The 26,053-nt window shown below is 42.7% G+C and overlaps 3 protein-coding genes across 5 annotated transcripts; 2 read left to right on the forward strand and 1 right to left on the reverse strand.

The window, feature by feature from the left end:
* The first annotated feature begins 6,126 nt into the window (after positions 1 to 6,126).
* Positions 6,127 to 16,860, forward strand: rassf2b (Ras association domain family member 2b). Of its 3 annotated transcripts, none has more exons than XM_079269736.1 (11): positions 6,127 to 6,253; positions 9,540 to 9,581; positions 11,151 to 11,224; positions 12,031 to 12,106; positions 12,304 to 12,455; positions 13,359 to 13,465; positions 14,042 to 14,184; positions 14,429 to 14,582; positions 14,687 to 14,808; positions 14,947 to 15,044; positions 15,220 to 16,860. In XM_079269736.1, exons 3-11 carry the CDS (start codon positions 11,172 to 11,174, stop codon positions 15,287 to 15,289), a joined length of 975 nt encoding a protein of 324 aa, XP_079125862.1. In that variant the 5' UTR covers positions 6,127 to 6,253; positions 9,540 to 9,581; positions 11,151 to 11,171; the 3' UTR covers positions 15,290 to 16,860. The 3 variants fall into 3 exon arrangements, with proteins under 3 accessions (XP_079125862.1, XP_079125863.1, XP_079125864.1); XM_079269737.1 differs by lacking the exon at positions 6,127 to 6,253 and adding an exon at positions 8,161 to 8,201; XM_079269738.1 differs by lacking the exon at positions 6,127 to 6,253 and having other exon boundaries at positions 9,518 to 9,581.
* A 2,882-nt stretch (positions 16,861 to 19,742) lies between these two features.
* Positions 19,743 to 20,315, forward strand: sprn2 (shadow of prion protein 2; the record flags this gene model as incomplete). Its single annotated transcript, XM_079269603.1, has 1 exon — positions 19,743 to 20,315. The coding sequence occupies one exon, from the start codon at positions 19,743 to 19,745 to the stop codon at positions 20,250 to 20,252; it is 510 nt and encodes a 169-aa protein (XP_079125729.1). The 3' UTR covers positions 20,253 to 20,315.
* Positions 20,316 to 23,677: 3,362 nt separating this feature from the next.
* On the reverse strand, positions 23,678 to 24,895 carry LOC306779075 (uncharacterized protein; the record flags this gene model as incomplete). Its single annotated transcript, XM_079270824.1, has 1 exon — positions 23,678 to 24,895. The coding sequence occupies one exon, from the start codon at positions 24,893 to 24,895 to the stop codon at positions 23,678 to 23,680; it is 1,218 nt and encodes a 405-aa protein (XP_079126950.1).
* Between the last annotated feature and the right edge of the window lie 1,158 nt (positions 24,896 to 26,053).

Here is a 26,053-nt window from a genome sequence, read left to right on the forward strand (position 1 = left end):
ACTCCAACCCACACCCCCCCCCCCCCCCCACACCCCGTCAGCATTTTCTTTAGCTAGTCTTTTCCCACTTCCCACTATGCTATTTTAAGCATGTTATAGCAAGTCACAGCACGCTATAAAAGACGTCACCATGTGGAGGTTAGTTGGTGTGTGTGTGCATGTGTGTTTGCAGCAAGAGAATAACTGGTGTGTGCATTAATCTATGTGCACTTTAATCTAGAAGGAGACGGATGGACGGCAAACAATCGAAGCTGAATGTTTGATGATAACTTGCTGACGTATACTGCCCAATTTTTATAAAAGATATTCTCTATTCAAAGTAAATGTGATGATATCAGTCGAGGATTATGCAAAAATTTGTGTTGCGGAGCATTCCCCTCTCGACTGGTTATGCAGCCACATTGGAGACTCACACACCAACAGCCTCACCAGAACTAGCTTGAGCGCCACAATGCACGTCGGGGGTCATGCAGATTGAGGGAAGTGGTTGGTCAGGGTCCCCCTTAGCTGTGCAAAGTGATTTTGAAATTTAAATATACATATATTTTTGCACTATCTGCCTCCTGAGTTCAAAAGCAGAATGTCACTCTGAAGCTCGCGCCCCCATTCCTTCTGTGAAACCTCCTCAGAGACCCGTTTAGCAGCACATCACATTCGCTCATCTCACGCTAAACCCAGATTTTCTTCCCTCTTCTCAAAGATCTCCAGTGTAACGAACCGGTTTACAGCTCATTAACGTGTCGTATTATGCATCGGTCACCAACGAGACTTTCCTGGACACACCGTTGTCCCATTTGTCTGTTGAATGGAACTAAATCAGTATTTATTTTTATTTGATTACCTTGATTTACTTATTTTACATCCTCTAACACACAAGGGCACTTACAAAGCAAAACAAGATTTTAATGAAAAACAGTTCGGCTGCTCAGCCTCCGGTTTTGCTGCTGGACGCTTTCTGGAGAACCGCTCATCCAAACAACTTCACACTCAACACTGTGCTTACATAGCAAGGTGTACCCAGCATGCCGTTCGGCGGTATAACGGTTACCGTGTGTTCCAATACCCATACTGCCACACTATTTCGTAAGCCAGAAAAAGATTTAGTATGTCTCAATACATAATATCTCAAATGCAGTATGCTAGAAGTACCAGGATGTCTGACTGCATCCGGTCTCATTTTGCAGTATCAGAAGAGTATATTAAAACAAGTATATTATTAAATATATATGTATGCAAGCCAGCATGCTTTTCTGGCTATTCTGACCCACAATCCTCTATGCAGCAGATACATGAGCAAGAGGGTCAAAATGCAAAGTGATGACGAAGTAGTGCGTCCCAAATTGAATGAGTACTGCATGCAACAGTACGTACTTTCTAAAGGGCAGCTGCAGCATGTACTAAAAGTAAAAAGAAAAAGTATAAGATTCGTAATCCAGCAAACTGTACCCAGCATGCCGTTCGGCGGTGTAACAGTTAATCGGGGCCCCCTCTCAATACACTATGTACATAACACCCTACTATTGAATGTGTTTTAAGAGCTCGCGCTCAAACACTGCGCTCCCTCGGCTCCTCAGCAAAGCACCCACGAAGTGTGAAGTTGATCGGATGAACGGTTGTTGAGAAAATCGGAGCACAGACAGCCAGTTTGGTTCGACGCTTTGATGACAGCAGTGGCGCACAGTAACTGAGACGTGTGTCGTCGTCTCAGAGGCTCTGATCCTCTATGTGGATCTCCTCTCACTGGTGTCACTTGTGCTCTGCTTTCAGCAGTAATGTGTGTTATTGTGAGACTCACACATCAATGAAACGCCTCTGCCACTATCCAAACCCACTCTATCAGTGCGTTCAGTTGGCGTTCAGTTCCTACATAACTGTACTAAGACGTAAAGGTGGTGGGTTTTTGTCTGGACGTGGAGTATTTAAATGTAGTTATTTTATTCTTTGTCATGAACAATTTTCTCTCAATTTAACGATGTTGATTGATTATTTTACATTCCTCCTCCCATTCTCTCCCCCCTTCACTCTTATACCACTTTAAATAGCTGCTGGTGTTTGTTACTCTCTGTGTCTGTTGTAGTTCAGGTGGCACATTTAGCAGTCTGGGAGCATCAGCAGCCTGTGGCTTACAAACACAGGCGTGACCCTGAAGAGCGAGTCTCTAATTTGACCACAATGTGTGCCTCTGGTGTTTACAATTAGAAAACAGCTATTTTAAATAAATACATAAAAACACACCATGGAAATAAGTTTGCAACATTATAATCTTGGTAAATGTCTCGATAAAATTGCACAATGAGAAAAGTATTAGCTAAATGAAAACTACTAAATATTTAGCCAGCTGAGATTTTAACACAACCAAAATGCTAAAAAGTTCTTATTTAAATCTCTTATTGATCTGTTACCACAAACCAAAAGCATTCATCTCATCCCAAATTCCCTCGTGTTTTAATCTCTTTTGTTAAAGCTATTTATTTATTTATGACCAGATGATTAGTGATTGCTTGCAGGTCTGTGTCTCTTGCACAATGTTGAAAGTATATATTTATTAGTTTGCTCCTCCATGCTGTGTAAAGATGATGGACCACCCTAAGCTACAGTCGGTGCTTTTAGAAACTCACCTGGAAACAGCAGCTTCTTCTAGAGACGGTTTGTCATGTGAGCTGCTTCTGTGTCATTCCATTTATGTCATGTTGTTTTTAGAAACAAGAGAAAAACACTGAAAAACTACGTTGGGAACTGAATAGTTTCGTCAAAGTTCATAATCGGGGCCTTTTTGCTACAAGTACTGTTTGCACATGTAATGGTGCCAAGAACCTAACATGTGTAGGATCCATAATCTATCAAGTAAGAACGTTTTCTTGTTTGATGACTCGAGGACAAGTGGCTGGTTGTGATTGGATGTTTTTGGGCCTTCATCTGTGGTCTGCTATAGCCCCATATATGACCTCAGCACTCTGTACGTCACCACAACAATCAAATGTTTTTTTTACCCAGCGGTGGGAAGGTTTCGTCTTCAAAGGTATTTGAATGATGCAACAGATGTCTACTGTCTGCTCGGGATGATTCAAGTGTTTGACCCTCGGACAGGAGTAAAGTTAAAATCTTGTATTTCCACAGACTCTCCTACTGTGCCGGCTGTTCGCACTGGCACGGACCGTTGTACACCACATGCACATTGGATGTAACCAAAATGGAGGCACAGATCTTGTTTTTTTCCTGTTTATTCTGTAGTGTTACAGAATCACAGCTGTAAAAATGTTTGGCCCTGTCTAAATGCTACAGAGCCTTAATTCGTAGTTCTACCTGTCAAAATGCAGCATGTAATAAAGTAAGACAAAAATGTTTTTTTTTAACGGTAGAAGTTGATGAAGGGTCTGTGGAAATATTTGATCCATCTGTAATCCGACTCACGCGGTGCAGAAGACGAAAGAGGCTCGGACCGCTGACAAACTCTTAACGTCACCAGCTGGATGGCTTGTAGATAACGAGCAGTGTTACTGGGTGGTCAGTAGAATTAGCATTTTTTGTGACGCCCACGCTGCCTGACCTCGCTCCAGGAGCAGGTGAAGATCAGGTCAGAGAGCAGTGGCCTCCTCCAACACCTTCTCGTAGAGAGGAGAGTGAATGGAGGTGGTTTTAGAGGGTTTTTTTGGCGTCTCGTAGTGAATTCTTTATTGGAATGACACAATAATCACACACACATCGTGTGACCTCGTGTTCTGTGTAGGAGATTTATGCAACCAGCACTTACGTCGCCAGTCACATCCTCTCGCTCTCTCTGTCTCTCTCTCCACACACTCTGTTGAACCCCTCGGTCCTGCGGCGAAAACATATTGGTGTCCTCTCGTGTTTCGTGTACCCGGTTTCCTCCCCAGAAAATCTTAACTGTCGACGTTTCTGGACGCAGAAGAAGACACCGACTGGCCACCTTATTAAGATCACGTTGGTCATCGTGAGCTGAGTGAATCTGCCTTATCACCGAATGGGGGGGGACGTCTTTGCACCTACAGGCAGCCTCCTCTTGGTTTTAGCTGTTAGCATTCTATAAACATGCATTTGTGTTTGGGACATGGTTGTTACAGTAAACACGACTTCACAAGCACAGACTCTCTTCCCTGATTTACATACGAGCAACAGCTCTTAAGGTGGCCACGAGGTGTGTGACACGAAGACATCAATCCCTTTCAGTTATTTTGAAGGGGGTGCTACCTGAAGAATATACTATTGTGTGTTTTATCTTTTTCAATGTATTTTTTTTTTTCATATATATATATATATATATATATATATATATATGTATGTATGTATGCGTGCGTGTGTGTGTATGTGTGTATATGTATGTATGTGTGTATGTATGTGTGTGTGTATGTATGTATGTATATATATATATATATATGTGTATATGTATATGTATATGTATATATGTATATATATGTATATGTATATATGTATATATATATATATAGGGAAAAAAATTAAAAAAAACTTTTAATCATAAATCATGCTGGAAATTGCACCTTCTGTTGTACTTTTTTTTTTTTTTTTTTTAAGTAAATACATTTTGATCCTTTATGAATCTGTGGTTTGGTGGAATCCTTTTGTGTGTTTTTGTTTGGACCTTTTTCATATTGTATTTTTTTATTCTAACATTGCTTTCATGTTAACACATTACAAGAACAAGCTGAGCAACTTTAAATAGATGTAAAAACAAAACTGACCAAAATAAATGTACATTTAACGGAGTAAAGTTTGCTAAACCTTCTGGAAGACAAATTGTGTAAACTAATTTGTAGCTATAAAATGTTTTAATCTTTGTTCCTAAAGCGATCTAATAAGATGTTACTGAATGAACGCAGTCTTTTGTCTTTATTGGTAATTAAACTGAAATATTTAGCCCGTCACAAGTTTGATTTAACTGCGATGGTGTAAATTTAAATATTGATGTGCTGTACAGAGAGATCTCATGCTATTGACACTTTTTCCATCAGTATGAAAGTTATGAAAATGTGACGCTGTTTCCCATCTATTTAATTACAGCTCTGCCTGTGTAACCATGGTGTTCACCACCAATACATCTACTTCTAATTTAAGCTACAGTTAAATACTCCAGGCAGGTGGGCAACTAGTATTTTTAGATAAATAGATAAACGTTTTTTAATGTTGCCATCAAATACCAATCAAGTACCCTAATATGAAAACTATCAAAGTTATATTAAAAATATTGTAAATTATTAGATTACAGGCACAGATTTATCGTGCAGCTAAAAATGGATTATAATCCAGGCAAAGCAGAAACTTCCCCAGCTTCCTTGTTTTTTTAGTAATGTAATTAAATCTAATTTAGTTTGACAACATGATATCAACTGATGCTAAGGTTGTTTTTTTTTACCTAATTTTGAGCCCTTCTCTTGAAGTAAAATCTAGCTTTAAGAAATGTATTAATTGTGAGAGTGAGCGATTTTAGTGAAGACTTGAATGCTACACGGTTTCGGCTGAATTTAAAATTACAGTGTTACTTTAGTTAAATATGAGGGCTGCAACTAAAGATTATATACATAATCAATTAATCATTTGTCTATGAAAGACTAAAGTCGTGAAAATCGCCTCAAAACTCCCTAGAGCCCAAATGTATGTCCTCAAATTGCTCGTTTGATCGAAAAATCATTTACCACGATATTTGAAAAAACAAATAAATGCACATTTGAGATGCATCATATCAAGCAAATATTTGTCATTTTTGGGTGAAAAATACTACAAAAATGTAGTTATATCTTAATACTCACTGTTTAGTTATTGTTTTTTTCCTAGTGGTCGACAGTTTGAAATTGGTTTAAAAACCAGTTGTGTTATTTACATTTATAACTTAAGTAAATTATGGTTTCTGATCCACTGAATAATAGTGCATTAGTGAGATGGTGTGCGCATGCTCGGCTCTCCTATTGTTTCGGTGTTTTCATTCATCTCTGCACGCAGCACGAACAAAGGGGCGTGAGGCTCGCCTTCTGATTGGCTCCCGTCGGGGCCCCCAGACGCCTCCGTTCCGCGGGCTCCGCCACAGCAGATGGACCTCTCGCGCTCTCCTCCTCCTGGATGCACGCGCCCCAGCGATTGTTTCCAGCGGCAGGAGGGCGAGCGAGTTGACCGAGGAGTTTACCGTTAACGGATAGTTCAGCCGTCACGGGCAAGAAGAGGAAAGACGGGAGAAGGAGCCAGTGGACGAGGACAACCGGAGAGCCTGATTCCGCCGGGTTTGGTGAGCCGAGATAGATGTCCAAAAGTCTGCAGGAATTAGACAGAAGCGTCGCTGTAGCGGGCTGCTCGTGATGCTGTCTGCGGGTTCACATGGGACGTGGACTGCGTGTAGTTTGATAGCGTGATTGTTTGTAACGTTAGCCTGCTAAAGAAGACGTAGACACGTTTAGACAACATTGAATGCACAACAGCGACATTTATTTATTGTATAAAAGCACGGGCGACACATTTATGGACAGAAAATCTCGAATAGGAGCCGTGTGTGGTGTATTTAAATCACATGCAGCGGTAATGGGCATGCTCCGTGTAACACTGGAGCCTAAATGTTAAGCAGAAAATGATAACACATGCCCTATTTATCCACGTTTGGTCTCTAGCAGGGAGTGTGTGCACAGCTGTGTGTTAGTATATAAGGTTACATAACAAGCAATAGTTAGTTGAGATTCCTCTCCACACATACGGCTGGCTAGACATGAAGTGAGTGTTGTTCTGTCTTTTAAATGTACATTCAGCTGCCAGTTTATTTAGTACACTTTGCTAACATAATAATACTGCAACAGCCTTTCAGGAAAGTGTGGATTTAGTTGGTAGAATGTATCCTACTATCATAAAGCTTATGCTCAGTTTGTATTGATGCTGTTTAAGAGAGGTGTTAATTCAGCTGTATGGTAGTTTCTGTCTACCTGCATTAGGGTGGACCATTTATTAAAAACAATACAATTAAACAGCTCCTTTCAACATGTTCACAAAGTGGAATCCACACTCCTTAAACTGATTATGTGTAGGATCTTTATACCAGACTGCATTAGTTTTAGGTTTGTGGGTCTGATGAACTATCCACTGAGTGAACTCTTCATCTTTAATGAAGTATTAGGTCAACATGAGCTGCAATCAATAGCACAGAAGAGCCCATGGTGAGCTCTGTGAACGTTGTGTTGAGTCTCAAAGCACGAATGCATTCAGTTCACCATTATAGAAGACTAAGACAACTAGAAAATGATTCAACTTTAAATAACTTACACCAGTGCATATTTTGCCTTTCTGGTTATTGGCAAAATGACAGGAATGATGAGTAATCGATTATCATAATAGTTGCTGATGTATTTGTCGTGGACCGACAAATCTCTGCAGCGCCACAGTCAACAAAGAGGCACGAATAGTTTCTGCTTGATCTGGAGAATCTGGACGCCATATTTAGATTCTTGCAACGTGTTTTTTTTCTGACAACCCCAGTACTGTATGCCTAATGAGGCGCAGGAGACACACACACACACGCACACACTATTTTTGGTTTCTGGGAGTTTTCGGTGTTGCTATGACAATGGTGACAATAGTGAGGCAGAGCTGTAGTAATGTGGTGGGATTGAAAGCAGACGGGAGGAGGTTTGGAGCTATTCATCGTCTATTTCAGCCAAAGACTTTGACAGAGGAGGTTCAGAGACAACAGGGCAAGAGGGCAGAAAACAAGTGTGCATGTGTGTCAATGAAAGAGGGAGGGGGGGGGGTCAGGAAGTTGTGGTCATGAGTTTTAATAGCATGCTGGATGGTTTCTAGTCTTTCACAAGGGAATCACGAAGGAGAAAGCGAAATGGTAAAAACAGTCCAGACAGTAGAGAGGAAAGAATTCCCTAATCAGAAAAATTTGAATAAATGGAGTTATTGTGTTACGAAAAAAACTAAAAACTGAGCAGATGAATGAGGCCGAGGGGAAGACGGAGGCTGAGTATTGGCTGATGTTGTAATGAGACAATGAGGTCTACATTATGAGCAGAAGAGCTCCCTGATTGGAGACAGGACGGGGTCAGTCTCACTGCATTCAGATGCTGCTGTTGGCTTCAAAAGAAAGAGTCAAAATTTCTGCAGTGTAAATGTCACGGAAATAATTTGCACACAGACGAGGTGGACTTACGGCTATCGCTGGTTTGGAACCGTTTTGGTGAAACGTCAAGGTAATTATAACGATTCTACAGGCTCGATTCTGGAGGAGAAGCTGAACATGGTGTACAAAAGGTCATGGTGGAGGTGTTTGGTAAAGGGGGTTGCATAGGAGGCTGTGTGGCTCATGACAGCAGTATCGCTGAAGTTCTTGTCATTTTCAAACTCAATACTTCTTTTGTTTTGGCATCTAGTGTTTGCTCTGATTCATGGTCGCTTTTGCTTATTCTTTCATCGGAGAGTTCCTGATGATATTTTGACCAGCTGCTTGTGTTTGTACAGCATCTAACATTTGAGACGTTGCTAAGAAACAAATATTTTGGTATCGTATTGGCACTAGTCTTGAAACATTTCAAGACTTGTGAGGGAAAACTGAGATCTTGAGCTGAAGAAAACCTTTAAAATCCCCTCGGAACAAAGTCAAAAACACACACTTATCAAGCCTTTTTTTTCTGCAAACTTTCACCAACAGCAAACAGTGAACAGGGTTCACATTGAGTACAACAGCCATTAATACTCCAGCAGCAGCTTTAAAGGTTAAATCTCAGATTTGATTTTCATGTCCTGTGGTAACGTCAGGAAGCAGTCGATTTCGTTATCAGTTGTCGAGGTGGTTGACTTAAAATTCCCGTTGGTCTTGTGAGACACAATTACGACATTGTTTCGGTTTGACAGTCGGCCACATGTCCGTCTGCGACCGCCGGCATCACCGGCCAGTGACCACGGCCGCCGTATTAAAGACTAATGGTCTCCATTGTGCAGCTGAACGCTTGATCTTTTCGAGCGCTTGACAGGACTAATACAGCCGCTGAAATATTGATGGGGCTGGGCTGATTGGTGTTTAATATTTCATTTGCCCACAACAGCTGAACACATTTATATCAGTGATTGACAGTCTCGGTTTATTTATCAGCACTGTGTGTTTAAAGCTGCTACATTACAATACTGTGTGTGTGTGTGTGTGTGTGTGTGTGTGTGTGTGTGTGTGTGTGTGTGTGTGTGTGTGTGTGTGTGTGTGTGTGTGTGTGTGTGTGTGTGTGTGTGTGAGAACTAACTTTGTTTGGGTGTGCATGTTAGTACAGCCGCGCTGCTTGAATTGAGGAAGTTTAGGGCCGTGTCAGTGTCAGTTTCCTGTGTGACTGACTGAGCAAAGGAGGAAGTGATTCAACGGAAGGGGAGCACTTCCTTTTAAACGCCCCCGATTCTTCCTCGTCTGTTCGCTGTCAGACTCGCAAGAAAAGGCGTTTGATACAGACACCTGAGTGACAAAACTGCTAATACCTGAGGATACATAGAGTCTACCTCTCTTAATCTTTTTCTCTCTCTCTCTCTCTCTCCCTCCTCTTCTGCAGCTGTCTCTGGTGACTCAACAACATCACACAGTCTTCACTACGGTATGATCTTTTGTACTCTTGGAACTGACATTTATACCACGCTTATTTGGCAGGTATGTCCCTCTGACTTGAAGTATTCATACTTTGGTGAGTTATGTTATGGAGGTGCTGAATGTGCTCTGGTCCAACAATAATACAACATTGAAAAATGAATGCAGACTGGATGTTCTCTGTGGTGGAATACGCGCCACACAGAGCTTCAGCCTGCTAACATGCTAACATTTGCTGATTAGCATTCAGCACAAAATGCAGCTGATTGTATTGTAGTTAGTGTTTGCAGGTATCTGGTCATAAACCCAACAAAGCACCGGACGGGTGTAGATCTGATGATGCCCTTAGAGGACCTTGATTTGGATATATTGTCAGGGGACCATGAATGTCTCAATGTCCGTCCAGCTGTTGTTGAGATGTTTCACTGGATAAGTGAAATATTTACAGCAAAAGTCAGGATCAGCTAACTCATTAACACCATGAGTATCTGCACACAATTACACAACTAATCCATCAAGTAGTTGTTGAGATATTTCACTCAAATATAAAAAATGTCAACCACATGTTGGCAACCGATGAAAGTCAGTAGGATTCACCTTCTGGGGACCATGACCATGTAATTTCATGGCAATCCATTCAATATTTCTATTCTATATTTCAGTCTGGACCAAAGTGGTGGACAGACATGACGCACTGACTTTTCCATCCACAGAGTGTTAGTTAAAATCAAAAATAATGCAGAGGCTACCTTCAAAGATGGTCCACAAGAAATGTAAATGATGTGTTGTTTAAGAGCTAAAGTTGCCAACACATCCTTTAAAACAGTCTTTATTTAATGTGTGAAAGTGTGAAATACAGAGAAAGTGAGAAAACAAGATAAATTCCAGGACACAAGTTTATATATATAATTCTTCACCTCTACGTCCATTGTATTTGATTTAAAGGACAGACAGACTACATGTACTGTGTGTATAGACACATCTATGATGGGTAGATAACACATATGATAGTGTGCTCACAGATGAATGTTTAAGCAGCTGTAATGATTAGGCTATGTGGGTGGCACATGTGTCCTCCACCTGTTCATCTCCTTGTCGGGGGAGCTTCTGTCCTGCATCCTCCGCTGATACACAAGGACATATACACCAACGTTCAGCGAAGGAAAAGCCCTCCGGTGATGGCCGGGTGCCATTTTTTTAAACAGCTGCATGTGTGCGGAGAGATACAGACGTGAGGAGATAGAGTCAAAGGGGGAACAGGAAAGAGAAGATTTACTGTAGGAAAGAGGAGGAAGAGAGCAGCTGTTCTCCTCCATCACATACCAGATGGTGTGACTGCGTAGCGTTGGTTTAACTGTTCACTATGAGTTGATCTGTCTCTTGAACTAAAAAAAAAAGCATAGACAGGAAACTACGGTAGATATGATCTGTGATCGTTGTTTACTGTGTGGAGCTTTACCTCCTCCTCCTTCCTGCAGTCCCTCTCCTCACCTCCTCCTCTTCAGTCAGCGGTCATGAGGAGTCATGAGACAGAGGGAGAAACTGTGTTAACGCTCTGTGTTGCTTGTTTGTGTCCCAGCTCCTCTCATGCTGACTGAGAATGGATGATCCAGAGTACAGGGTTCAGATTGGAGAGAACAAGTTCATCAGGAAGTAAGGATTCAAAACCATCTGCATATAACGGTCTTCTTACCCTGCATTAACTTGTATCGTCTATCTGCAAACGTGTGCGTACTTTACTTCACTGCTGACCGTTTACGAGGCATACAAGCATTTCTGCATCTAGTTAAAGCTTGTCGTACAATATTCAGAGCATTAATATACGGTTACTGCTGATAACGCCCCCAGCCGTCCTCCGGTTACTCCTCACGTCAACACTGTTGGCTCTGTCAGCACTTTTGCCGTAATTCGCACCGTTAGCGCGGTTACCGACGTTAGCGCGGTTACCGACGTTAGCTGTGAGCCGTCGCCATGTTGAGAGCCGTGTGGAGTCAGTAGTTACGCTCTGAATACCTCGTAGAGACCTTAAAGGATATAGTATGTCAGTACTTGACTTGAGTATACGTGAGTACTACAGCTCACTATAAAACAACCAAGATGATCACCAAAAGAGAACATTTCAGAAGATTTAATTTACTCGACAGTCCTGTTGTGAAGATACTGTGTTCTCTGTCTGAAAACCTCCTAATTAAAAAGCCAACTCAGCATGTTACCGTCAGACAGCCAGACAAATCGGGATTCTTTCATTTCTTTCACACTGTCGCCTTTTTCTAGCACATTTCTAGTCTCTAAAAGAAGATTTATTTTTGACTTCAAGGCTGCCTTGACAGCATGACATCAATCAACCCACATCTGATGCTCTGTAGAATGTAGTTCACATGATACACACACACACGTACATATTTACATAAGTGGGCTACAAATATGTGAAATCAGCATTTCCTCCTCTCTGTCTCCAGGGCAACAGTCCTCTCACATCTGAAGACGTACAACCTCTACTATGAAGGACAGAACCTACAGCTCAGACACAGAGAGGTGTGTGTGTGTGTGTGTGTGTGTGTGTGTTTTAATGTTTCTTCAACAGAAGCACTTTCACTACAGTCTGTCTGTCTGCCTTCCTGTCACCAATTTACTCTCTGTCAATTGTAATTTAATGAGTCCTGTGCGTTGTATCCCAGAGGGATAATAACAGCTGTGTGTGTGTGTTGACCACGGCTCCTCTCCCTCAACAGGAAGAGGGGGAGCTGATCGTCGAGGGCTTGCTGAATATCTTTTGGGGCCTGCGGCGGCCAATCAGGCTTCAGATGCAGGATGACCACGAGCGGATCCGCCCGCCCCCCTCCTCCACGTCCTGGCACTCGGGTTGCAATCTGGACAGTCAAGGGTAAGAGGTCCGGACGGATTCAGTTACGCCTCGATGACCGGAAATGGTGATGCCCAGCGGGTCAGCAGGGGTCAGATATGGATTATGTCGAGGTTGAATTAGATAATTGATTTCCACAGTTTGCTAAATCCTATTGGCAACGGTCCGGAGACAAAGGGGAACCCTTTAACACTGCTGCCTCCGTTTTGGATTTTGCCCCAAGCTACCACAGATCAATTAGCGTAGACAGGCTTGAAGCCCCTTTCTGTATTCATTCATCAGTATTCTTGTTCCATTAAAAACAGACCTCACAGACATGTAGGGACAAAATAACATCAACACTTCATGAAAAAGGACGTTAACTTTGAAGTATCTAAATCACCTTACAACCCACAGCTGTGAAGTTGCTTTTTCTCAGGTTGGACAACAGTTTGCAGCAACAAAAACGTTCCGTCTATCAGGTTTTGATACTGCGAGTTTTGAAATACAGACAACCTCTCAAGCACAGAGCTCCCAAAGAGGCTAAATTATTTCTGCTGGTGTTGCAGATGCTTCAGTCCGAAAATAAAGCAACATTACTTTACATATTAAAGGAAATACTTTCACATGTCATGAAAAACTGCATCAATAAAGAGGAACAGCTGTCACAAGCTGAAAGTGACCAACGGTGACGTGTATGTGTGTAAGTGGTTAACAAACGTCTGCTGCTTAATGAGGTCTATAATAATAACAGCGTGTCAGTGTTTTTATGGAGATGTTGTAACTCCAGAGTTTAAGTCTTATGCTGTTGACATTGTGACTCCACTGTCACTTTTGTCTAAAACGAAGAAAAATATGTATCTATAGCCAGAATAACAGTTTGAATGCACAAAGTATTTTGGTTGTATCTTTACAGTCTCTTCGTCTCTGTTTTTTTTTTTTAAGTTCCCCCAACAGCACAGATGGTCAGCAGAGCCCGCCCACAGTGGAATTGACGCCACCTGACAGCCAACCAGAGGACTCTGATGTGATGGAAGAACAGGCAGAAGAAGGTGAGTCACTACATGCATTCATCAATACCAACACCGAAACTGCTGAGTCATTAAGTAATACCTTTTCACTTCTTTTACTTGTGTTGGCTCATCAGCTCCCAACACAAAAAAAGAAACGTGTTAAAATCAAATTAACTTTCGGTTAACAACACTGTGGACCAAATCTCTAATTGACCCTCAGCTGCTTTGTGTAAACATGACAGTGTCAGGTGGAAAGGAATTAAAGCCTTATCTTTAGTTGGTCCAGAGGGTTTGCATCTGACAACAGTGAGATAAGAAGAGAGCATCACATCTGTCTCTCATATTTGCGTCATCCTGTTTTTACCTGAACGTTAGAAATATTAATTTTGCCCCACTTTTAAAAGTACATATTCTGAAAATGACCATCCTGCTTTTACTTTTGGTACTAAGGTTTTTTTGATGGGAATACTTGCGTTCACTCAAATAATACTTTAATCGCCAGACTGTTATGGTGAGTGTTCCTTCACTGTGGTATCACTACTTCCACCACAACTTCATTTAAAGATGAGTCTAAATAACCCTGAATAATAGCTGATGTTATGACTGATTGGACAGAGGACAGCGATAGCTCCGCTCAGCTGTTCAGGACGAAGAGCGATGCCGGCGTCTTGAGACGGGGCCAGCGGCGCTCACCCAGCGACCAGAGGAAGATCAGACGCCATCGCTTCTCCATCAACGGACACTTCTACAACCACAAGGTGAAGTCTGAAAAACGTGTTGTGTGCTACGTTTAAACACGTGCTGGATGTGGCAGCAACGCTGTGTGTGTGTGTGTGTGTGTGTGTGTGTGTGTGTGTGTGTGTGTGTGTGTGTGTGTGTGTGTGTGTGTGTGTGTGTGTGTGTGTGTGTGTGTGTGTGTGTGTGTGTGTGTGTGTGTGTGTGTGTGTAGTACATACAGTATGTTATAGAGGAAAATAAATTGCTGTCTTTTGCTTTTCTCAGACGTCCGTGTTTACCCCTGCTTTCGGCTCAGTGACTAATGTCCGGATCAACAGCTGCATGAGGACACCGCAGGTGCTTCGAGTTCTCCTCAACAAGTTCAAAATCGAGAACAGCCCCGACGATTTTGCGCTCTACCTCGTCCACACAAGCGGAGGTGAGTGTGAATTGTTCAGTTTGTTTCCTGTGAAGAGAAAGAAAAGTCGATGAAGAAAACCCTGTTAATCGATACCTTTTTGATGGACGTGTCCATGTTTTCAGAGCGTGTGAAGCTGAAGCGGAGTGACTTTCCTCTGGTGCTGAGAATCATGCAGGGCCCGTGTGAGCAGGTCTGCAAGGTGTTCCTCATGGAGGAAGACCTCGGAGAAGAAGTCACGTATGATGTAATTCACCACATTCACTGTGACGGAGATATGAACCCGTCTTCTCTTCCGTGTCTCCTCTTCCGTGTCTCCTATAATCCTCTGATTGACCTCGTGTTACTCTCTGTTCATGTGCTCGTTTCTCCTCCCTTCCACCAGGTGGCGCAGTATATCAAGTTTGAAATGCCCGTGCTGAAGAGTTTCATCACCAAACTGAAGGAGGAGGAGGACAGAGAGGTGGTGAAACTCAGGAGAAGGTACAAGAGAATAGTAATACTTAATATTCTCCACGAAACCATCTCGTCTCCTTTCTGTTTTGCCTCTAACGGCCAAAGTCTTCCACATGTTCACCAGCTGTTATGAGCTTACAGAACATGGCATTGTAATCCATTCATTCTTCCTCCGTCTGCATTTGTCTGCCTGTACCTGCAGGTATACATACCTGCGCTGTAGAATTGAGAAGGAGCTCGGTTGTCTTCCAGAGGGGGCGACGTGCATGTGATCTGCTCATCGGACCGTCAGAAGCACCACATCTGCCCAGCTGTGACCGAGATGCTGACCCAGGATCAGCTGACGAGAACACCAATGTGTGTGTTTCAGCGATTATCCTGCTCCTCCTGAACGCCTGCCTCTGCACGGAGCCTTTTTTTTTTTCTTTTCTTCAAATGTTCCAATCAAAGGATCCTACAGACAAAGCGTTGACATGCCGTGTTGTTTGCATGTTAGCAGCAGTCTTCAGACCTTCTTATCGCCTTGTCATCAGGTACAGAGCACACAGAAAGACGTTCCAGTGCAGAATGAGTCGACAACGAGACGCCGTGTCTTCTGTCTCGACCCTTCAGTTTGCCAGCTGATGACCCAAAACCTATTTAAAGCGCACGCATCGTATAATAAGTGCCTGTTAAAAGGTTTCTCCAAGCACAAAGACACACGATGGTCCCGTGTTTTGAAGTTATAAAAGTACAACAGAACAACATCAGACCACACAGTCATGCTCCTTTTGTGTTCCACTCTGTTTGAGAGTTTTTAAAATATTGTGATTGAAGGAATATTAATAGACTCTCAATATTATCTGGGCTGAGAAGTTCACCACAGGGATTATTGAAGGTTGTCGGAGCAGATAATCTGTTTATGTTGTGGCCATCAGGAGACAACTGTTGAGGTTAAAGGAATAGTTTGATTTTGGGAAACATTTTCTCGCCGAGTTAGCTGTCTGTATAACAGCAGCCGGTTAGCTTAGCATAGCACAAAGACTAAAGGTAACTGCTAGCAGGTCTGGCTCTTTCTGAAGTGAACAAAATCTGCTGACCAGCACCACTAAAGCTCACATATTAATATGTCTTATCTCATTTCAATCTCTTCAAAAACCAAAGTGTGTCGTGTTAACACTTTGGTTTTTGTACAGACGAAACAAATAAAGTGTTTTGTGAGCTTCAGAGGTGCTGGTGGGCAGTTGTCGTCTTTAGAAACAGTGAGGCTAGCTAGCTGCTACCAGTCCTTGTGCTAAGCTAACCAGCTGCTTGTGATAGCTTCTTATTTACTGTATGGTATTAATCCACTCATCAAACTCTCATCAAGAAGTAAAAATACGCTGATTCCCCCGAAACTATTCCTTTGAAGAAAGAAAGCAGACGTTGAGGTTTTCTGGTGAGTCGTCCTCGCTTGTATTCCTGCCTGATGTAACATGACAAGAAGTCATGTTGACATGTTAACAAGCACAGTAATATACCGTCTGATCCACGAACAATATTCAACATCATTCTTCACACCATGACTCCTGGTAGGAGTTGGACTGTCTATTTTTTTTTTTACATCCAACAGAGAATGACACGAGTGAAATCTCACAAGACTGAATTATGCCGACCGTCTTTGTTGGAAGAATGTTGTAAATGTATGAGTGAGCATTTCAAAGCAGCACAAGTTGCCTCCATGTGTACAGCGCTTCGCTTTCGTCCGCTCAACGTCTCCCAGCGTCGTTGTTCAAAGTCTCGCCGTACAGTACCGAGAGAGAGAGAGTGTGAGTGTGCATGTTCTATTTTTAGTGACTCTTTGAAGACTTGCCTGCTTTTTGTATTGTGTCTTTTACAAAATAATGATCGTTAAAGATGTTAAGAACTCATGCCACGATTTGGAAAATGAGTTTTTTTTCATACAATGATGTTATAAAAGAAAAGTCATCCTGATAGATGGATATAATCTGTAATCTCCCTCAGTCTCGTTCAGGTCAGTGGGGGAAAAGCCCAGCATGTTGTATAATAAGGTTTAAATCTTTCAGAATGACGGAGGAGAAATAACATGAGTCAAAGCTTCGGGAGAGTTCGTCAAGTGTTCTGGTTTATTCACTAAGTGGTTAAATAATTCACACTAAATTAGGACACACACATGTACACACACGCAGAGGCATTTATGTGTGATGTCTGCTACAGCAGCTTACTGCACACCCAGCCAATGAGCAGGTGTGAGACAGTGATCCACTCACCTGATGGAGATTGTCTGGAGGATCACAGGCTGGTCCTGAGACACGCTTCTCTCTGTCAGAAGAGTGAGCGGCCAGCGAACACCGCGTGGAAGAGGATCCTCGTCTTTGTGTCCGTCACAGTCGACAGGTGAGGCTGTTCATTCTCATTTATACTTATTTCATGCACGCTTCTATTGAGTTCAGCGGGTTTCAACAATGTTTTCAGTGGTGGAATGTAACACAGTACATTTACTAAGTACCGTATTGTACCTTTTTATTTACTTTTATCATTTGAAAAAAACATGACCTGAAGCAGTACCGTACTACTAATCTACCCAATAGTACAGAAATTATCAGAAAGGTGCTCCACATTGACAAACTAACATTAAAAAGCTTTATATGTTCATCAGTGATACGATATCATAATATAATGTTCAACACTTTGAAAGGAGCCATTCTGAGCTGTAAGTATTTGATATTTCAGCTTTATTCTGGGGATAACACTTGTGTACTTTTACTTAAGTAACATTTTGAAATCAGTACTTCAGGATCTGAGTGCTTCTCCCACCACCGCTCATCTGATTTTGTGAATACATTCCTCTTGTTATTTAATTTGTCCTCCGCTGCACAAATTGTGTAGACACGAGTAATACTAATACGCTGGTAAACAGATCGGAGGGCTTCAAATTCACAATGAAACGTTTTTAATCCTCCTCCTTTGTGAGTCGGTGCTGCAGCTTTAATCTGGGAGTCGCTGGATTATTGTCAAACTAAGTGACCTCGTGTAATTATAGCTCAACTCGTCTTTTTAGAGGACACAGATTAGACTGCATACTGTGTGTTGATGGCCAAGCAAATGATGTCATGCTGCTCAGTGGTGGAAGAAGTAATTTCATTGTGTCCTTCAGCACCATGTTTTAATACATAAGCAGCACTTTAGTGTTGGAGTTTGGCCATTTTTAACTGCTCAATTTAATCTATAACAATGCATTACGTTTTACAATCAGATTATATATTTTGTTTGTGTTTGCATACGTCAAACACAAATGTCACTCATAACTATAGCTGTTAAATGAATACATTTCTGTCTTAAATATGGAATATAAGTATAAAGTACATGTACTTACTGTAGTTACCTTACCACTATTTCGTATTACTGTATAACGTGTGTTTATTACATATGTTGCACACATTCTATAATGCATAACATAGTATAACATAAAACACTTTTATTATGTTTTGTTTACTTACACTATACACAGTGGCTGCTGGAGTTGGACTACTGGATTTCTTCTGCACAAATATCTGATATATATTTCTTGTATATCTGTGATATCTTGTATCTTTTTAGTGTCATTTCCCTAATTTCTATTTCTATTCATTTCATTCAATTAGTTCTCTATCTGTTTAACTTTCTGTCACTCTCCTAAAGTTCTACGTTATTCTCTCGGTTCGATGGGTTTAGACACTGAGACAACATTTATTTATTGCTGACAACAGTCGTATATTGGGGATTATTGCAGCAGGTCTTGCCCCACAGGTCTATAGAACCAGATCTCATCTCCTCCAGTCGATCCTAATGAGGGCGTTGGAGATTATGAAAGCCATCTGATCCCAGGTCAGCCACGGTGTTAAATTGTGTCGCAGCCGTGACGCCGCTTGTGTAAAATGTGTTTCTCAAAACTGGATTACGAGCCGTGATCTGTCCTGCTCTTAATTTATCAGCAACGTAAAAATAACACGCAGCCGGACTAAAGCGGACAAGAGAACATCCCCCCCATCAGTACAACCAAGTACAACCAAGTACATACACTGGTATGTTCATTATCTGCAGCATTTGTGAGGCAAACATTGTACTTTTTACTCCAGTACGCTTTAAAGTATATGATCAACTTCTAAAACTATGAAGTGTTTTTGTAGATGAATCTACTCATCAGTGTTTACATTTATACACAAAGATCATGACCTCAACCAGCTACATTTCAAATGGTATATATTTAATATGATATATAATGTATATGATGATATTACACCCGTATATTTAGCTGATAATACTTCATTGGTACTTGCAGGACTTAGTTCACTTCCTATTATTACTAATTTAAAGTATTTACAGATGCTGTTTCTTAGCATCTTTTTGTATAACATCTTTTATTGACAGCTTACCCTTTCTTCATGTATATTTATGTATATGTTCTTTTTTACACGTTTTATACTGATTTTTTTTTTCTTCCTCCTGCATCTTTTTTAATGCTGATTTTTTTATCCTGTGATTGTCTTTATTTTAGAAACTCTGAGAAACATGTTGTGCTTCTTGCTTGAAACTGTCTCTTTAAATGAATTGTTATTACCGGGTATTGATGTACTGTGGTTTTCTGGTTTACTGTGGACTTCGTCCATCACCGTCCAGCAACAAGAACAACAGAAACAGAAAAGGGACACATTCCCGCCTCCTACTAATGTTTCCTTTGTCTTATTGTTCCAGGATAAAACAATAATGTGTGTCCAGCATAAAGTCCCCCTCACAGCAGCTCTCTGCCTGCTGCTCCTCGTCACGCTGTTACCCAGCTCGGAGGCACGTGGTCGTGGAGGCTTCGGAGGCTTCGGCCGAGGTGGAGGCTTCGGCCGAGGTGGAGGCTTCGGCCGGGGTGGAGGCTACAGGCCGGTCCAGAGCGGTGGCTCCAGTGTGGGGAGAGTAGCCGGGGCAGCTGCAGCAGGCGCCATAGGAGGAGCCGTGATCGGGTCTGCCCTGAGCCGCCCCGGGTACGGTGGAGGATATGGAGGTGGTTATGGAGGGTATGGTGGTGGTTATGGAGGAGGTTATGGAGGATACGGAGGATACGGAGGCGGTGGAGGCTACGGCCGCAGGCCCGGCTACGAGGCGGAGGGCTCCGGGGACATGGGATACTACACTGGAGCGTCCAGCGGGCCAATCTACAACAGCATCATCGTGGTCATCTGCTCCCTGATGGCCCTGCTGATGGGCCACTGGGGGGCCTTCATGTAGAGCCGGAGCTGGGATCCCAAAAACACACACGGGTCCGAACAAACCCTGACTAAAGAAAACAACCCTCAACCTGACTTAAAATAGTCCAATGTGACCTAAGATATGACCTTTGAATTGATGACTTCTGACCTCCACAACATGACACCGAGCTTCAATCTGCAGCTGAACAAACCTCCTCCTGTAGAAATACGTCAGGAATATGGTTTCCTCTCCCCCGGGCAGTCTCTCCTTTTTTTTTATACTTTTGATGATTGTTTTATGATCGATATGTCTCAGTGAAGATAGAACAGATTGGATGTGTAATTAGGTTAAGTCTACCTCAACAAGTCATGTCAGGACAAGAGCTTAAGAGCAGTTATGATAATGTCATTACTCACTGTATTTCATTATACCTTCTTAGTTTAGTTTTTTCAATCGGTTTCATATTCTATAACTCTGGACCGGTTATACTGGGACGGAGAGCATGAGCATATTAAACAGTGTATTCCAGTCTTACTTTTTTCAGTACTTTGCTTGTTTATGTGTACTTTACCAAATTAAAGTACATGTTTTATGCCATTTTGTAGACTTTTATGTAAAAAGCAAAAAGAGCAAAATGTGCTGCCATGTTAATAAAACAATAAAAAATAACTTAGGACAAACTTTTGTGTTGAATTTTATTGTCTACGTTATTGTGAGAAGAGACGGTGTTTACGTGTTTGTTGACCGCGGATAAATCGGACTTTAGGGGGAAACTATTCTAAAGAGCTGAAGACTTCAACACAAGCACCACTGCCTTTCTTGTTCCAGAGCTTTCAGCTGTATCTCATGTCTTTAATCAGCACATTGCTCTCTGCTGCTGTTTCAAGTTGATGTAAAAAACAAAAAAATGTATGACTTCAATACTTGCAATAGATTGTATGTGGGAGGCCAAATCCTAGATAGGAAGACAGACGAACAGAATTTTTAGAAAATAGGTAATTTTAGTCATGCGAGTCCAATAATCAGCAGCAGAGAAGAAGCATCTGTAGAAGAACAGAGCGCCACAAAGGAGATGCTCACCTGTTCAATGTGTAGCTTCACTCAGTGCCAGGGGAGGCAGGGCCACACCTGGACCAGGGCCACACCTGGACCAGGGCCACACCTGGACCAGGGCAACACCTGGACCAGGGCCTATAGTCGACAACTTACTAAATCCACTGCTTTGGATTTGCAACTCCAATGCAATAAGATTGAGGATTACGTCATTACGGAGTGTGTCAGTAATGTAATTTCCAACACTGGATATTATTATATCATATTATAAAATATATCGGTTCCAATGAGCGTGGTCTTTGATGAACAAATAGAAACTCTGATCGGGCCTTGAAGTGCTTGCATGACTTGTCTCGGCTTCATGAGCTCACAGCCAATCAGATCACACCATTGCTCCTGTTTGCTGTCGTAAAGCAACATCCAGCCGTGTTCTTTGGACCGTTCACATTCAATAATCGCGCTTCACCACGCGTTCAGACCTGAAACACACAGAGGAGTCGACCCCGTCCTCAGTTAGTCCTTCATTATACCAGACAGACTTGATTTCCTCTGAGTATTAGCTCCCAGTTAACACTGCAGTGTTTCTGAAAAACGAAATTCACATTTTGTGAAGTTCCCAAACCCAGCCAACTCTGAAAGCCATAAAACAAAAGTCTGCAAGTGCACATTCGTGAAGTTGAAGTTTATTTGACGAGAACAAATCCAAAATGTGCGAGTCAACCCTCAGTATTCAGCAGGAGCTCCAGCAGTACATGGGACTCCTCAGTTAAAAGGTTTACGGGGCTTTTTAAAAGTGGCACATCAGCATTTTCAAACACATTCAAAGTTCACAGGACACATGAAGCAGCACATTAAAGGTACACTGTGGGGTTTTTATCAGATCCTTCCACAGTCAATGAAACCTGTTGGTTGTAATTGCAGTTCAGTGATTGAAATGTGAACCTCCTGGTTTTAGAGTTGGAAAGCCACTAAATTCTTCTACACATTCAAGGTACTTGTACTTCACTTGAGTATTTCCATGTTATGCTAGTTTTCTACTGCATCTCGGAGGCAAATATTGTACTTTTTACTCCACCGCATTTGTTCCTTTTCAGATTAAAACTCTAGAGTGTACCCTTTTATAAATAGTTTTGTTTCAGTAATTAGCTTCTGTGTGAGAGAAAATCACACATCTTGTTACGCGGCCTTAACAATTATGAACTCAGCTGATATTGCAAGATCACATTCAGGAGGATTTGGAGAAGACTCTCCGGCTCAGGGTTAAGCAGAGGAAGGCGAACAATGGACAGAAAGGACGGAGGACGTCAGTGTATAAAAAGTATCTGGAAAATATACGACACACTGTACTAAGCAGTACACGAGGTAAACGGTTACATACATACTCAGGAAAAGCGCACTTTGTTTTGCATTGGTTCCAAAGTAATTGTGTTGGTACAACAGCATGCATACTACTGTCTGTGTTTGCACATGATAATAAGTACGGACAGATTGAATAATCAGTCTTTCTGGTTTGACTTCATGTAGTTCATGGACCTTTTTTCATATGATAAAAGTGAATTTGTGTTTTAAGCTACAAAGAATGAGTAGACATGAATCATTACAAATAGTATTGCACTGGATGTAAAACTCCCCGTTCAAAAGCAGTGATATTTGTACTGTATTAGTAGAGTACTGGGATGTTAGACAGGTTAAAGTCCAGTATTAACTGATAGATTTAGACCACGATTCACTGTTTTCCAACTCTTTAGACTGTCCTCCGACATCAACATCCCTGGAGTTAAAATGATCGTATTTAAGAAGCCGATGTCCGTCACACAGATCGTCACCGTAACCGTCTGTACCAGCGCCACAGCGACAGACTAACTCTCTCAGGGTGCTTTTCCCTCTGATGCAAAAAAAGACCCAGTTTCCTTGAATAAATATAAAAAGAAGTCGATGTTTTTATTCTGGTAAACACGTCACAAACAGATGAGCAGCGGGAGTGCCACTCTTTGTTTCTATGGCGAGAGGGCGCTCCACTGTGAGGACTTTTAACACTTGTAGTTTGTTGTAATTGAATCTGTCCTGGTTAGAGAGCACGTTTAGATCTATATGGACATTAATGGGCCGGATTTCTCCTCGGTCAGAAGCCTGGAGTATTAAGGACAGTTAATGGTACCCTTTGTCTGTCAGAAGAGGAAAACACAAGAGCAATCTGTTCCATCGCTGGCTGTCTGCTGGAACCATTTCCGCTCCTTTCTTCAAACACATAGGTCCACGATGAGGCACTATGCGCCAGTCAAGCACATGCATGAGGATGTGATGCCTTAATATAAAAAAAAAAAAGAGTAGAAAATCCACACACGATGAAGAAAGTCCTCTCTCCCCAATCATTTCCCATCCCTTCAATAAACGCTCCATCACCAAAGGCCTCAGTGGAGCGACATCAGCATGTTGCTATTCAGTAGCATCAGTGTAGTACTGGTGACCACGGCTACAAACCCCAGACAGCCCGTCTCCAGCCGCTGCACCCCATCGGTCGGCCCCTTCAGGTACCTTTCAGAGTACACCATGTACAGCTCCATGCATGTCCTGGCCTTCACCTGCTCGATCAGAGCCGGGTAGCCGATCTCCACGATGCTGACCGTGTCGTCGTCTTCGGCGCTGCTGACAACTTGTGGCGCCGGAGGCTCGGGATCGGCTGCAGAACGATTTAGGGGGCTTGGTGGCGAAGGTGCGGAGGTCGAGGAGTTATCTGCTGCAGTGCCGTTGGTCTCCGTTGTGTTGCTGCCTGAGCCGACGTCTGGACCTGAGGCGGCAGCAGTGGTTGTAGTTGTGGTAGCAGCAGCCGGGTCGTTGTTTGGCTTTGGGTTCTCTGCCGGCAGAAGGTCGGTCCTCGTCATGCAGGAGTCCATGTAGCTGTCGTAGCTTTGAGGGGGCTGGCTGTACCGGTAGTCTCTGCTGTAGTCGTTGGCATCGGTGGACTTGGTCCCATACCTCCTGTACATGTAGTGGTTGTAGTAATGCTCCTCCTGGGGGTTGTGGAAGCCGAAGGGAGGACGGGGGAACCTCCCTAACCCGTAGCCCAGGGCCATCCCTGCCATTGCCCCTCCAGCTGCTGCCATCACCGCGCCGCGTCCGAACCCTCTGGATCTGTCAGAGGGACGCATGCCCATTGCCTGAACCGAGTGGGAAAAGGGAGAGCCGCCACCAGCACCGTGGCCCCCATATCCATAGCTGCCCCCGTAGTGAGGGCTCAGGACTTTGTTGTTCGGGTTTTGGTTGATGAATCCACCTCCATGACCACCATGACCACCGTAACCGCCATAGCCGCCATAGCCTCCTCCGTATGGGGAGCCCCGCGCTGGATACTGGTTAGGGTAGCCTCCAGCCGGCTGCTGGGGATAACCACCCGGATTCCCAGCTCTGCCTGACTGCGGAGGGTGGCCTCCCTGATTGGGTTGTCCAGGCTGCTTGGGGTATCCACCCTGAGAGCTGGAGCCCGCATTATTCCTGTTCCTGTTGGTGCTGCCTCGGTTGGAGGACTTCTTGGAGCCGAAGCCCTTCCCGAAGCCGCCTCCTCTCTTGGCCAGAGAAGAATGAACCAACAGGAGCGACAGACACAGCACAGAGAGTGACTCCAGCTTCATCTTCAGCCTGCGGGGAGAGGAAAAGGGAGGAAACTGTGAGGAAAATGTGAAATAATAATTATACTTCGATTTATCATTGTACCCTAAAATAGTCTTGTCGTTGAGTTGCACATCACTCCAACGTTGACTTACAAGAGAGCATGCGCCCAACGCTGCAGTGTACTGGAAACAACCTCTCTATATTTTGGCTACCGTTTTGGACTTGTCTTCTGCTAACTTTAACGTCATCATGTTCACCTCATTGTAGTGACAGCCTCGCCATGTTTTTGCCTACCTCGTTCCCCACAGGGAACACAGAGCTGTGGGGCCACAAAATGAGGTTTCCAGGTCGGCTCTAAATAGCTCAGTGCTCTGTTACTGCAGGTGACGAGTGTCTCACGTTAGTGAGAAAGATCTCCTTATTACAAATCTGTATCCATGAACCACAAAGACACTACCCGGTTTTATGAAACACACCATGAGATTATAGAAACATGTCTATATCGTCAGAGGTCTTTTCCATCTTGTTTATATTGGAGAAGCTATCACTTCAATATATTTATAGGATTATTGTGGGCAATGATGCAAAACTGTAGTCATATTACATGAACATGATTTTCATCAACCTCTCTTGTATCCATCACAATATACTGTGTATCGATATCAAACTATAACATGAGGATTTTATTATTTTATTTAAACGTCCATCATCATTTCCCAGAGTCCATCACTCCTCGTAATGTCTGACACGTTTGGTATCTGTCGTCAGTACAGCAGCTCCTAGATGATTTCACAGTTTCAAACACGAGCATGTAGTTTAAGAATGGCTCGTGCAGTTTCAGTGTTGTGATGTCAAACAGTGGCAGCGAGTAAACTCGCGCTGTTTCCATAGCAACGCGAGCACCGTCTGTGGCTGATCTGCTGAATGTTGAAATCTCATCTCTAGGATGTGAGTCGTTGTGTGTCAAGCTCACTGCGATAAAATATTTTAAATTATTATCAATATGACGAGATCCGTATCTTGTCCTCATGAGATTCGGTTTTAATAATCGTGATCAATGAGAGTCTCATTAATAACCACGTGATACACGAGTGATAATGACGCGTCAGCGTTTTCCTTCAGTAAATCCAATCTGCTGTTATCGTTCATTTCGACCGTAATCTTAATTCATTTTCCCC

Source organism: Melanostigma gelatinosum (genome assembly GCF_949748355.1).
Source record: "Melanostigma gelatinosum genome assembly, chromosome: 6".
Lineage (NCBI taxonomy): Eukaryota > Metazoa > Chordata > Actinopteri > Perciformes > Zoarcidae > Melanostigma > Melanostigma gelatinosum.